General features: G+C 66.5%; 1 protein-coding gene across 1 annotated transcript in view; it reads left to right on the top strand.

Moving 5' to 3' along the window:
• The window catches only part of SBNO2 (strawberry notch homolog 2), a 40,652-nt gene that overhangs the window by 26,578 nt on the left and 1,072 nt on the right, over positions 1–13,002 (top strand). Inside the window, exons 5-31 of the mRNA XM_023520470.1 lie at positions 1,335–1,418; positions 1,685–1,781; positions 2,151–2,305; positions 2,410–2,543; positions 2,639–2,729; positions 2,822–2,965; positions 4,368–4,485; positions 4,878–4,983; positions 5,310–5,463; positions 6,309–6,485; positions 6,925–7,022; positions 7,635–7,717; positions 8,282–8,473; positions 8,728–8,897; positions 9,276–9,407; positions 9,747–9,882; positions 9,982–10,094; positions 10,171–10,242; positions 10,320–10,428; positions 10,612–10,686; positions 10,771–10,914; positions 11,322–11,416; positions 11,490–11,582; positions 11,757–11,888; positions 12,173–12,249; positions 12,538–12,728; positions 12,827–12,978. Coding sequence (XP_023376238.1) covers positions 1,335–1,418; positions 1,685–1,781; positions 2,151–2,305; positions 2,410–2,543; positions 2,639–2,729; positions 2,822–2,965; positions 4,368–4,485; positions 4,878–4,983; positions 5,310–5,463; positions 6,309–6,485; positions 6,925–7,022; positions 7,635–7,717; positions 8,282–8,473; positions 8,728–8,897; positions 9,276–9,407; positions 9,747–9,882; positions 9,982–10,094; positions 10,171–10,242; positions 10,320–10,428; positions 10,612–10,686; positions 10,771–10,914; positions 11,322–11,416; positions 11,490–11,582; positions 11,757–11,888; positions 12,173–12,249; positions 12,538–12,728; positions 12,827–12,978 — 3,324 coding nt within the window. The remainder of the gene's footprint in view (positions 1–1,334; positions 1,419–1,684; positions 1,782–2,150; positions 2,306–2,409; positions 2,544–2,638; positions 2,730–2,821; positions 2,966–4,367; positions 4,486–4,877; positions 4,984–5,309; positions 5,464–6,308; positions 6,486–6,924; positions 7,023–7,634; positions 7,718–8,281; positions 8,474–8,727; positions 8,898–9,275; positions 9,408–9,746; positions 9,883–9,981; positions 10,095–10,170; positions 10,243–10,319; positions 10,429–10,611; positions 10,687–10,770; positions 10,915–11,321; positions 11,417–11,489; positions 11,583–11,756; positions 11,889–12,172; positions 12,250–12,537; positions 12,729–12,826; positions 12,979–13,002) is intronic.

Consider the following 13,002-nt stretch of genomic DNA (forward strand, 5'->3'; position numbering starts at 1 on the left):
AGCCAGGAGGGTGAGATGAGGCTAGCCCACAGGGGTCACAGGTGACCAGGGTCCCCAGGTATGCCAGGCCCCGACTCCTGTATGTGCCCAGGACCAGGCTGTGGTGGCATCCAGTGCCGGAGGCAGGGCTGGCTGGGCCTTTCTGGGTTGGAAGGTGGCTGTGTCCAAGTGGCTTCTTATATCTAGTGGCTGGGCAGGGCCCTCAGCGCCCACGGGGGGCTCACGCTGGTGGACGTGGATGGCACACGCCGCCTGGCCCTTCAGGGTCCTCAGTGTCCTTGGGCCCCACAGGCCCACAGGAAGTGTCCGCACCCGGACAATGGAGCAGATGGAACTGGGAGGCGCACAGTCCCGCTTGGGGTCGGCAGGGGGACAGGAAGTGTCCCGGCAGCCCAGCGAGATTCCTTGCCCTTGGCAGCCTCAGCGGGCGACCCAGTGACCCAGGCCAGTCCCCATGTCTGGGTGCAGGAGCCCAATGGGACAGAGCCATCACCCACGCCTCATGGCCTTCTGGCGACTCCCAGTCCTCGGGAGGAGGGAAGCGGGGCAGCTGAAACCCGACGCTGGGAGCCCGGCCTGGGCTTTCAGGAACCTGGCCCAGGCTGTCCATTTTTGCTAATTAAAAAAAAAACGGGCGCGGAACTCGCGTGCAGGCTCCTGGCCTCGCTGCACCTCACTTCCGCTTATCTTCCCGTTAAAAACCCTGGACACGCGCTCGGCCCTGGGAGACAGCCAGACTCGTGGCAGTCAAGTCGGCTATAACGTGGCCGAATCCCGTAGTGACCCTTGTCCCCCGAGGCCGTAAATGCACTGTGCTCCAGGACACCCAGCACTCCCGGCCATCGGTCTCCCGGTGCGGGTCCCGTGGGGCTGAGGAGGCTGAGGACGGCCACACCTGACCTTCGTGATTTGTACTTAAGAGCGAGGACATTTGGAAATGCACAGAGCCGGGTGTGGACCACCCATGCTGTGCCCTGCGCTCACTCACAGCCTGCGTCCAGGGTGCTCTCCCTGAGGCTGGGCAGGGTGAGGTCCAGGGTGACAGCCCCAGTGGCTTTGGGTCTCCTGTGCCAGCCCATCCATCCTGCCAGTCCTCGGGCCCCCGGATGAGACTCGTGGGCAGTTAGTCTCCCCAGGGTGGGACTGTGCTCTGGGACCTTCTCACGAGGGTGGTCCAGCCAGCTGGAGGCCCCGCCCCCACGGGCCACCTGTACACCAAGTGCTGGCAGCCGGCTTTGGGGAGATGAGGCAGGAGGGTGGCCCATGGAGGTGCTGCCCCTACTCGGTGGCCTGCAGGCAGGCTCATGTTACTCTGCGCTTCATCTCCCTTCTAGTTGGTCCTGTCTAGCGATCCGTTTTCAGGCCTCGAGGACCCCGCATCCTCCCTCCCCAGCACCCCACTTCTCATCAGCTACCAGGTGAGCTGGGCCTCTCCTGGGATCAGGAGGCACCTGCTGCATGTTGGACCCTGGGTCCGCTTAGAAGCAGGGTCTGCCCCTTTTATAGGTGGGGAAATGGGTTCTGGGAGGTACCGTGTTGCGGCAGGGGCGGGGAACGGTCAGGCTCCCCCATCCCCGACCGCCCCCACACTGGGCTGGCCGGGGACCAGGCCCCTGCCCCTGGGGGAAGGCTAGCAGTGCCGGGGGACAGGACTGCCCCCACCATGAGACTGCCGGCCCTTCAGTCTCAGAGTCAGCCCGAGGAGGAGGACGAGGCGGAGGAGGACGAGTCGGAGGAGCTAGGCCACACGGAAGTCTACGCGGACTACGTGCCATCCAAGTGTGAGTGCCGCTCCTGCCCCTGCCCCTGCATGCCCGGGGATCCCCAGACCACAGGCCGCAGACCCGCACAGCCCTGCCCGGCCTCTGGGCTCCTGCAGGGGGCGCAGTCCCTGGGTCCTTGGAGCAGCACAGATGGGCCGGGAGGGGCAGTTCGGTCACCGTGGTCTGGCTGTAACCGCACCGTGCACAGACCAGAGTTAGCCGCGGGTGATGGAAAGTAAGCCGCCCCCCTGCCCAGCGAGGGGGCCTGCCTACCCCCCCTTCCCTGCTCTGGCCCTCGCCCTTCTTCAAGGGTCCCCGTCTGCATCCTGGTCCCTCTCCCTGAGGCCCTGGCCATGCCCCTGACCTGCCCTGGCCACACCCCTGCAGCCAAGATTGGGAAGCAGCACCCTGACCGCGTGGTGGAGACCAGCACACTGTCCAGCGTCCCGCCCCCGGACATCACTTACACCCTCGCCCTGCCTGTCTCGGACAGCGGGGTCCTGTCCGCCCTGCAGCTGGAGGCCATCACCTACGCCTGCCAGGTGACACCGGTGTCTCCCACACGACCCCGTCCCACGTGGGGGGATCTCGGTACTCGCCCGACTCCGTCCCATGTGGGAGTCCTGACCGCTGTCCCCGCCCGCAGCAACACGAGGTCCTACTCCCCGGTGGACAGCGCGCGGGCTTCCTCATCGGCGACGGCGCAGGCGTGGGCAAGGGGCGCACAGTGGCCGGCATCATCCTGGAGAACTACCTGCGGGGCCGCAAGAAGTCCCTATGGTGAGCGCCCCCTCCGACACCCCCCACCACCGCACGCGGGACAGGCGGGGCCTGCGTGAGAGTGGGCCCTGACACCCACCGGCTGCACCCCGCAGGTTCAGCGTCTCCAACGACCTCAAGTATGACGCGGAGCGCGACCTGCGGGATATCGACGCCTCCAGCATCGCCGTGCATGCGCTGAATAAGGTGGGTGCATCGCCCCACCCACCGCCTGGTGTGGGGGGCGGCCCTGCCCACCGCGCCTTTGCATGCGCACCCACATCCACCCCTCTTCCCAGATCAAGTATGGCGACAACACTACCTCAGAGGGCGTCTTATTCGCCACCTACTCCGCCCTGATCGGGGAGAGCCAGGCCGGCGGGCAGCACCGCACACGCATCCGCCAGATCCTCGAGTGGTGCGGGTCGGCCTTCGACGGTGTCGTATCCTGGCTGGCCAGGGGGCGGGGCCGAGGGGAGCAGCCTGGGATGTCGCCAGGTGCGGAGGATCTCGTGTGTCCCGGCACTGCCTGGGCGGGGGCTCCTTCAGTGACTACTGCCGGCGAGCCTCGACGTCTGGCTCGGCCACCCAGCTCCAGCTGGCCAGACTTTGGGTGGCGTCTCGTGGCGGGAAAGTGTCGACTGGCGGTGCCGTGGGGCACAGAAGCCCTTGCTCGCTGTCCTGCCACCCAGGATTGGGGTGCCACCTTAGCTTTTTGTCTCGGAGCTTGGACAGCTTTGCTGCCTCCAGCCTGTAGGAGAGTGAGGTGTAGGAGGCGGACAGCTTCGCCCGCCTCCGCAAACCCCCTCAGCCCGGCTCTGGGCCCCGCGGGGCAGCAGGTGGGAGGTCCCGCAGAGGCCGCCCCCCAGTCCAGAGGAGCTGGCTGGGCTGGCCTGGCACTGATGGTGCTCTGGGCGTCCTGTGGGGCGCTCACCCTTGAGCGCCGCCCCCTAGGTTGTCTCCTGTGCGCCAACTCCCATCACCATTCCCACTCAGCCCGGGCGGGCGCGCTCTGTCCCACACGCCCCGCTTCTGCCACCGCCCTGACGTGGCCACCCTCCGATCACAGGGACGCGCCCCACCACCCCTTCTCACCGTGTCCTCGGGGCCATCCCCGGAAGTGGCATCGCCCACTGTAGTGCAGAGACAAGAGGGCTGTGGGCCCTGTGTCCTTTCTGGGCGAGGGTATAGATTTACTGGTTAGACATCTGCTTTAGCGCAGCCCACCTCCTGTGAGCAAGGACAAGCGAGGCGAGGTGACACCGCGCACAGCCTGGGGAAAGCGGTCGTGGGGAAGCACAGCACGTCCCACCCAGGGCCTGCGTGCTCAGCACCCGGCTCTTTCTCCTGGCTCCTGCGAATCCCGTCAGCCCTGCACGCGTAGCACGCGCGTGTGGACGCACCTCGTTTTTAAAATAGGCCCATGGCAGGCGTACTTGCCTGTCCATTTCTATTTAAAATACTGAGATCTTTATACATCTTACTGTTTTTTTTAGTATTTTTTTTAACGGGACCCATGTCGACTTGTGAGAAATCGTACAGAGAGACCCCAGCTCCCAAGGGAGTAGTCACGGCCACCCTTTTTATTCAGAGGCCTCTTTACCTCATGCTCCTCAGTGTACGGCTTTGTCTATAAGATGTCCGTGCTGTCACATGCCACATTTCTGCAGTCACCTCGGGGCCTAGAGGCTATTTCCCACTCACCCTAGTGGCTGTGCAAACCCCAAGGCTCCCACCTGTGGTCAGACAACCCCGCCCCCAGCGCCTCGCTAAACCCCCCCAACCAGGAAAGGGCAGGCTGGGGCAGCTGCCTTCCAGACAGTCCTTAACGCACGGCCACCCCAGATCGTGTTTGACGAGTGCCACAAAGCCAAGAACGCCAGCTGCACCAAGATGGGCCGGGCCGTGCTGGACCTGCAGAACAAGCTGCCTCTGGCCCGGGTGGTCTATGCCAGCGCCACTGGTGAGGGACAGTGGCGGGCGGGGGCGGGCCCGCGCGCACGCGTCGGCATCCGATGGTGGTGCTCGGCCCCGGGCACTGTGCCATCAGTTGCCCTTCCCCTCTGTAGCTCTGCTGCTGGGGGGCCCTCACAGCCCGGCCCCGTGGCGAGGCTGCTCCCCAGGGCAGCAGTGCCTTGCGTAGCTCCTCAGATGCCAGCTGTGCTCAGGGCCTCCCCTCTGCCAGCTGGCTCCGATGCCCGCCCCGCAGCATCCCATCCCTGGCTGTGTGCACTCTCCTCCTGGGACCCTCAGCTCCCGGCACGTGATCCTTGGTTCATTTCCAGGGCTGTGTCCACAGCCCCCTGCCCTTGCTGGGTTGGAGGAGCCAACAGCGACCCCCGCCCCACCCCCCAGGTGCCTCCGAGCCCCGAAACATGATCTACATGAACCGCCTGGGCATCTGGGGCGAGGGCACGCCCTTCCGGACCTTCGAGGAGTTTCTGCATGCCGTCGAGAAGAGGTGCGTGCCCTCCTGCCAGGATGGAGATGGGGGAGGCCTGCAGGCGCCCGGTCGTCACATGCCGCGACCCGGATCGCTGTGGCCGTGGTGCGCCCATGCCGCACCGGCCCTCGCTCTGCCCACAGCCAAAGGGGCCTAAACCGCAAGCCCTGCCCTTCCTCTGCCAGCACTCCCATGCCATCGCTGTGGAAAGGGCCCCTCTCCGCTCCTGCACCCCGCCCCCCTCAGTGCGGGCCTTTGCACCCCACCCTCACCCTCCAGGGCTCAGCCCCTGCACCAGCCGTCCTGGGACCCGGGGGTGCTCAGGCAGCCCTCTCCCTCTGCAGGGGCGTGGGCGCCATGGAGATCGTGGCCATGGACATGAAGGTCAGCGGCATGTACATCGCCCGCCAGCTCAGCTTCAGCGGTGTCACCTTCCGCGTCGAGGAGATCCCGCTGGACCCGGCCTTCGAGCGGGTCTACAACCGTGCAGCCCTGCTGGTGAGCCGGCCGCGCCTCCACCTGGGGGACACGTGGCGCCCCACCCTGCAGAACCGGGCAGTGCTGTCAGCATCTGTCTTAGGGGCTTGTCAGGTCGCAGAGGGAGGAGCAGCCGGCCCACTGGCCGGAGTCAGCTGGGATGCTTACGTGATCGTAGCTGTGGGAGCACATGGCTGGCCACTGCCTGCCTCCCACGGCACAAGCACTTGCCCCAGGCTGGTTTCCGTATCCACGTCTCTGTGCACTGTGGCTTGGCCTGTCCCCACCGTCTCCTCCACGTGCAGATGGGTTCCTCATCCTCAACGTCAGGTCGCATCCGCCTGGGACAAGCCCTCAGCGTTGGCCCTGCCTGTGCCTTAGCCTTAGCTCAAACCGAGACAGGGTCCCACTAGGTACAGCTGACTGGGGCCAGGTCGTTCTGTGGGGCATCCTGTGGGGCGTCCTGGGCTTGTGGGCTGAGCGGCCTCACTGTTGCCCCAGCTGGATGCCAGGAACCCCCAATGTGACAAACACAGAGGTCCCAGACACCGCCCGGTGTCGCCTGGGGGCAGGACCACCCTGAAATGTCAAGAATGAAGTGACTGCTGGCAGGAGTCCCTCCAGGTGTCCCTGCCCCTTCCTGACATTGTGGCCAACCAGCCCTGTGCCTGGCAGCCGAGCCACCCTCACTGCGACCTTGCAGGCACCGCCTGTCTAAGTTTTTTAACCTTTCCAACTATTCGGGGGTCTGCAGAGCCTCCGTGTCGTCCTGCGGATGACCCCCCCCACCCCGCCCTGTGCTCCAGCGGGCTGGGCCAGGGCAGCCAGGCAGTGGCGAACCTGGCGGCATGTGGCTGTCATTGCAGTGGGCCGAGGCCCTGGGCGTGTTCCAGCAGGCGGCCGACTGGATCGGCCTGGAGTCCCGCAAGTCGCTGTGGGGTCAGTTCTGGTCGGCCCACCAGCGCTTCTTCAAGTACCTGTGCATCGCCGCCAAGGTGCGCCGGCTGGTGGAGCTGGCGCAGGAGGAGCTGGCCCGGGACAAGGTGGGTGGGCGCAGGCGGCACCCAGGACCCCGTCCCTCTGCCCGAGGGGCCGACTGGCACCGACGTCCATCTCACAATCGCACCCGAGACCGAGCGTGGCTGGGCTGAGCCCCAGAGGGTGGGTGGGCATGGAGAGCTGAGGTCTACAAGGTCCGTCCTGCCTGTACAAGCTCCCTGTAGCGGGTGGCCGGCACCGCCTTGCCCCGGGCTCTCGGGTCCCCGCTGGCCAGGCGGGTCCCCAGGAGACCAGGGTGGACAGTAGTCGGGGGTCAGGTGAGCCAATGCCGGCTGCCATATGGGGTTCCCAGGTGGGTTCGAGTGGGTCTGGGGCCTGGTGGTCACTGGGACACAACAGGAGGGGGAAACTGAGGCAGACTGGTTTGTGGCCCAGGGGCTGTGGGCAGGGACCCCAGCGCCCACTCATGTCCCGCCCCCGCAGTGTGTGGTCATCGGGCTGCAGTCCACAGGAGAGGCACGGACGCGGGAGGTGCTGGATGAAAAGGACGGCCAGCTCGACTGCTTCGTTTCGGCCGCAGAGTGAGTGGCACCGCTGGGGGCGCGGCAGGACGGCCACCCAGGAGCCCGGGCTCTGCTCGCTGAGTCCTGTTCTCTGAGACCTCAGGCCCAGCTCAGCCGCAAAACCGTGGGACTCACAGGGTGTCAGCGGAGGGTCCCAGGATTTTAGAACGAGGCTTCCAGGAGCCCCTGCCCCACGTGCGCTAGGTTGTTTTAAGGAGGAGGACTTGGAATGTAGGGCCTCACCTTCGGGGTCCCCAAAGCCCCTGGCCTCTCTTCCTAGCCCACAGTGAGCACAGGTCCTAGCGAGTGGCACCCCTCATCCTGGCTGCTCTTCTCTAGGAAGTCTCCAGCCCCTCACACTGCCACCCCCCCCCGCCCCAGTCCTGGAAGCCACCACATGTGGCCACCCCCTTGTCCTTCAAAGGTGGTCGGTCCCACCCAGAGGCCCCACCCCACGTCGTCCATTGCAGCAAAACTGCGTCCCCCGCAGCCACGGGCTCCCCGACCGTGGGTCGAGACCCTGCCCCAGAATGCTCAGAAGTCCTCGCACACGGACCCAGGCCCCTTCGGTCACCTGGCCGATAGCACACCCGCTTCATAGTTACGATGAACCCTGCATCTCACTTTCAGAGGCGTCTTTCTGTCGCTAATTCAGAAGCACTTTCCTTCAACCAAAAGAAAGCGAGACAGAGGGGCGGGCAATAAGAGAAAGCGTGAGTGCCCGCCCGCCCGCCCGCCCGCCCCTGCCCCTCGCCCGCCCACCCGCCCTGGCTCCCTGCCCGCCCGCCCCTGCAGCTCGCCCGCCCGCCCGCCCGCCTCTGCCCCTCTGCCGCCCGCCTCTGCCCCTCGCCTACCCGCCCCTGCCCCTCGCCCGCCCGCCACAGCACTGGCCATGGCCCTCCTGGCGCACCTCCCGTCCCCCCCCCAGGGCCTTCCTCCAGCCCCTCCGTTCTGAGTGTCGTCCCAGGTTGGCCAGTTACTCCCGCTGCCTGCTCTGCTGCAGAGCACGTGGGACCCTGTCGGCAAGCCTGACCCCGGACCCCTACCTCGTTACGGCAGCCCCTCTCCTTGCACCCACCTGCAGGGAGGGCTAGGGAAGAGCGAAGCCACGGCCCGCCGTGGGGTGGGCGTCCGGGGGGCAGCAGGCCCAGAGGGCACCGACCACCAGTTCCTAAGAGAGACCGGCCGGGGCAGTGTCCAGCCACACTGCCCGTCGTGAGTCGCCGTGAGCTGGGCCCCAGGCTGGGCCCAGGTGACCCTTGGCTCCTCCCCTGCAGGGCGGCCACGGGGCCGAGGAGCCAAGGCGTCCAGGCAGGCATACGAGGCGGCAGGCGTGATCCGGATCAGCGACGACAGCAGCACAGAGTCAGATGCGGGCTTGGACAGTGACTTCCACTCCTCTCCCGAGTCCCTGGCAGATGACGACGTGGTCATCGTGGATGCCGTGGGGCTCCCGGCAGATGACCGGGGTGAGGGCCGTGACCTAGCGTTTCCCCACCTTACAGAGGGTGACACAGACCCAGAAGGGAGGTCAGCGGCAGAGCCGGGCTCATGCCCACAGTCGGGGTAGGGAGGGTGTCCGGACCCCTACACCGCCCCTGCACCTGGCCGTCGCTGGGGCTGGCAGGAGCCCTCTTGTCCTCGGGCCCAAGGCCGAGTCCCACCATCGGTGGGGCTATGGCCAGGATGACTGGTCCGTTCCCCTGCCCCTCAGGCCTTGCAGGCCCCACGTGCCCTCCGCAGCGGGACCTGCACGGCCCTGGCGTCCTGGAGCGGGTGGAGCGGCTGAAGCAGGACCTGCTGGCCAAGGTCCTGATGCTGGGCCGGGAGCTGCCTGTCAACACCCTGGACGAGCTTATCGACCAGCTGGGGGGCCCTGAGCGGGTGGCGGAGGTAAGCTCCGCAGCCGCACCACCTGGACTTGGGGCTCTGGCGCCCCCTAGTGGCCTCTCCAAGTTCCTGCCAGTCCTGGGAGTTGGGGCAACGGCAGCAGGCAGTGTCGGGGAGGCGTGCCCACTGCACCCCCACCCCTGCGTGCCCTCGGCCTCTGGGTTCTGGGCCTGGTTTCGGGGTCGAAGACTGGGGTAGTGACAGTCCCAGCTGTGCACCCCGTGGACAGCCTGAGCCCAGGGCAGAGGCGGCGTCCTGGCCCCGGGTCCGCAGCGCTCCCCCACACCCAGGGGCACAGGGCAGGGACAGGAAACAGACTCATGGGCAACCCCCCCTGGGTGGCCACACCAGCTGATGGCCTGTCCTTCGTTCTGGCCACAGATGACTGGCAGGAAGGGCCGTGTGGTATCCAAGCTGGACGGGACGGTGGCCTTCGAGTCGCGGGCAGAGCAGGGCCTCTCCATCGATCATGTGAACCTCAGGGAGAAGGAACGCTTCATGAGCGGGGAGAAGGTGGGGTCTGGGCCAGAGCCTGGGTGGTCCCCTAGGACGGGGGTGGGGGCGCAGGGGTCTGAGTCCTGAGGGTCCGCCGAGCACCCAGCCTCCAGGTGTGTGCGTGAGTGTGTCCTGGAAGGCCCTGGTGGGAACGCAGCAGGGCGGCCACTGCCTCAGGGGCATAGGGGGAAAGGCCACACCTGATTTTAAGTCTATGTGCCCCCCATGGATATGCACCCCATCTTGCTGTACGGGTCATTCTCAATGCATCAGGGTGACCCAGCGTGTGGGCTGTGTTAGCGAGGAAGAGCAGGTGGCTGCCCGCCCCACCCACCTTTCTTGTCTTTGTCCCCTTAGCTCGTGGCCATCATCTCGGAGGCCTCCAGCTCCGGCGTCTCCCTCCAAGCTGACCGCCGGGTCCAGAACCAGAGGCGCCGGGTCCACATAACATTGGAGCTGCCCTGGAGTGCAGACCGTGCCATCCAGCAGTTCGGTGAGCCCCGCCCACCCCAGGAGGCCCCGCCCTTCTCACCTTGACCCCGCCCCTACCCATCTGGACCGCCTGTTCCCTGAGAGCCTTCTTTGTCTCTAGGCCGGACCCATCGGTCCAACCAGGTCTCAGCGCCCGAATACATCTTCCTGATCTCAGAGCTGGCGGGGGAGCGCAGGTTCGCCTCCATCGTTGCCAAGCGGCTGGAAAGCTTGGTGAGCGAGGGGGGCTGGGGCGGCCGAGGAGGGGAGCGAGGGACGCGGGCAATGTGTGACGCTCCCATCCCGGCAGGGGGCCCTGACGCACGGGGACCGCAGAGCCACCGAGTCCCGCGACCTGAGCAAGTACAACTTTGAGAACAAGGTACTCAGGGCAGACGGGCTGGGAGAAGAGGGACCCCGGTCCGCGAGTCCAGCCTCTGACCTCGCCCCTCTGTTCAGTACGGCGCCCGGGCCCTCAGCTGTGTCCTCGCCACCATTCTGAACCAGATGGAGAACAAGGTGCCCCTGCCCCAGGGTTACCCCGGAGGGGACGCTGCCTTCTTCCGCGGTGAGCTGGGCGCGAGGCGCGTGGGGCGGTCTTCCTGCGGGAGTGGTTGAGGCACTGGGATGGGCAGACTGGATTTGTGTCCCGAGATATCGCTGACACACAGTCACCAGGGAGGCACTGGTGGCAAGGGGACCTCGGGCGGGCCGGGGCCAGGCACACGTGCGAAAGCCCTCCCTCCCGCAGACATGAAGCAGGGCCTGCTGTCAGTTGGCATCGGCGGGCGGGAGTCCCGGTCTGGCTGCCTGGATGTGGAGAAGGGTGAGTCCCGCACACCCATCCCCCTGGGCCCCGGTCGGGACAGGCAGGGCCTGATGCAGCCTGACGTCCCTCCCTCTCCTACAGACTGCTCCATCACCAAGTTCCTCAACCGCATCCTGGGCCTGGAGGTGCACAAGCAGAACGCGCTGTTCCAGTACTTCTCCGACACCTTCGACCACCTCATCGAGGTGGACAAGAGGGAGGGCAAATACGACATGGGCATTCTGGGTAAGTGCCGGTGGAGGGCAGGGCCTACCCGCCACGCTCGCCAAGAACACCAAGGGCCAGAGGTCTCAGCCAGTAAAACTCAATTTAGAAAATCAGCTGACTGCTACTTGACTGTCCCCAGGGCAGCCATGCAGAGAGGAACACCAAAGGGCACACTGCGTGGTCGCGCCTGGCATGAATGGCTGGCGAAGCGGGGTTGGGACCCAGGCCACCAGCTGCTGGGCAAGGTCGGGGCTGGGCCTCTTCTTGGGGAATCCCCACTCTGCAGTGCCAGGGATTGACAGCCCCCCTGAGCCCAGAACCTGGAGTCCACCAAACCGCACCAGGCCTCGGGCATGCTGAGACCCGGGACCGAGGAGCTGTGCCCCACCAGGCAGGACCCCCTCACCCCAGCATCCTCTCCCCAGACCTGGCTCCGGGCATCGACGAGATCTATGAGGAGAGCCAGCAGGTGTTCCTGGCCCCTGGACACCCTCAGGATGGGCAGATCGTCTTCTACAAGGTGAGTGGTACTGGCTCCCCGCACCGCCCCCACCCATCCCACCCAGGCCCCTAACGTCCATGTGCCGTGGCAGATCAGCGTGGACCGTGGCCTGAAGTGGGAGGAGGCTTACACCAGGTCGCTGGAGCTGACCGGCCCCCATGACGGCTTCTACCTCTCCTACAAGGTGGGTGTCCCTGGGGGAGGACCCCAGGCTTGGGGAAGGGGGAAGGGCTCTGGGAGGCGGGGCGGCTATGTGGTGTCCAGCCTGGCCCCCTCTTGCGCACATGCACAGTGGAGACCTCCACCCAAGAAGCGCAGTGCAGGCCCGACCTCACACACCCCGCCCCTTCCCACTCAGGTTCGTGGCAACCAGCCGAGCTGTCTGCTGGCCGAGCAGAACCATGGCAAGTTCTTCACCGTGTACAAGCCCAACATCGGCCGGCAGAGCCAGCAGGAGACCTTCGACAGCCTGTGCCGGAAGTTCCACCGGGTAGGGGCAGGTCGGGGGAAGAGGCAGGCAGGGAGGCCCCAGGATGCCCACGCCCGGGGCACGCGAGCCCTATTTCTTTAGTTGCCCCCACCGCAGGCCCTCCCTGGCGGGGCTTCTGCAGCCTCCAAACCAGCGGTCCGTGCCCAGCCCTGCCGGCTGCCAGGATGGGGCTGCCAGGTGCAGGCTGAGCGGGCCTGAGGCGCTCGGGGCCTCAGTTTCTCCACTCGTGCACTGGAAGCAGGGATGGGCTGCTCATCCCGGGTCTTGTGGCTCTGTCTCCCCAGGTGACGGCAGAGGAGGCCAGGGAGCCCTGGGAGAGCAGCTACACCTTGTCACTGAGGCACTGCAGCCACACTGCTTGGTAAGGGCTGGGGCTGGCTGGGGGCGGGTGCCCGGGTGCCCCCCCATCTTGCCCCCCCCCCCCGACAGTCCCACCCATCTCTTCTGGGCCCCTCTCTGAGGGATGGTACCCACACACCGCTCTGGGAAGGGGTCCCGTGGGGTATCTGGGGTTGTCCCCGGATCCCCAAGGAGGTGCCACCACAGCCAGAACCTAAGAGATGAGCGGTACTGAGAGCTGGGCAGAGGCCCCAGGTGCGGGGCGGAGCCTGCGGGGACGGGGGCGTGTCTAAGCCGCGTCCGCCCGCAGGAACCGGCAGTGCAGGCTGGTGCAGGAGGGCAAGGACTGCGTGCAGGGCCTGCGGCTGCGGCACCACTACATGCTGTGCGGGGCGCTGCTGCGCGTGTGGGGCCGCATCGCCGCCGTCATGGCCGAAGTCACCAGCAGCAGCTACCTGCAGATCGTACGCCTCAAGACCAAGGACAAGAAGAAACAAGTTGGTGAGCAGGCGCGCGCCGGCGGCGGGCTGGGGCTGGGGCTGGGGAGGCGGGCGCCACACCGGAGGGCCTGACCCGCTGTTGCCGCGCGCGGTCCGCAGGCATCAAGATCCCCGAGACCTGCGTGCCGCGCGTGCTGCAGGAGCTGCAGGTCATGGACGCCAACGTGAAGCGTAAGAACGCGCACGCCCAGGGCTTCCCGGCGCCGCCGCCTGCCCTGCGTCCGCTCGCGCTCGCCTGCGGCCCGGGCGAGGTCCTGGACCTCACCTACAGCCCG

Source organism: Pteropus vampyrus, unplaced genomic scaffold, assembly GCF_000151845.1.
Source record: "Pteropus vampyrus isolate Shadow unplaced genomic scaffold, Pvam_2.0 Scaffold267, whole genome shotgun sequence".
Classification (NCBI taxonomy): Eukaryota; Metazoa; Chordata; class Mammalia; order Chiroptera; family Pteropodidae; genus Pteropus; species Pteropus vampyrus.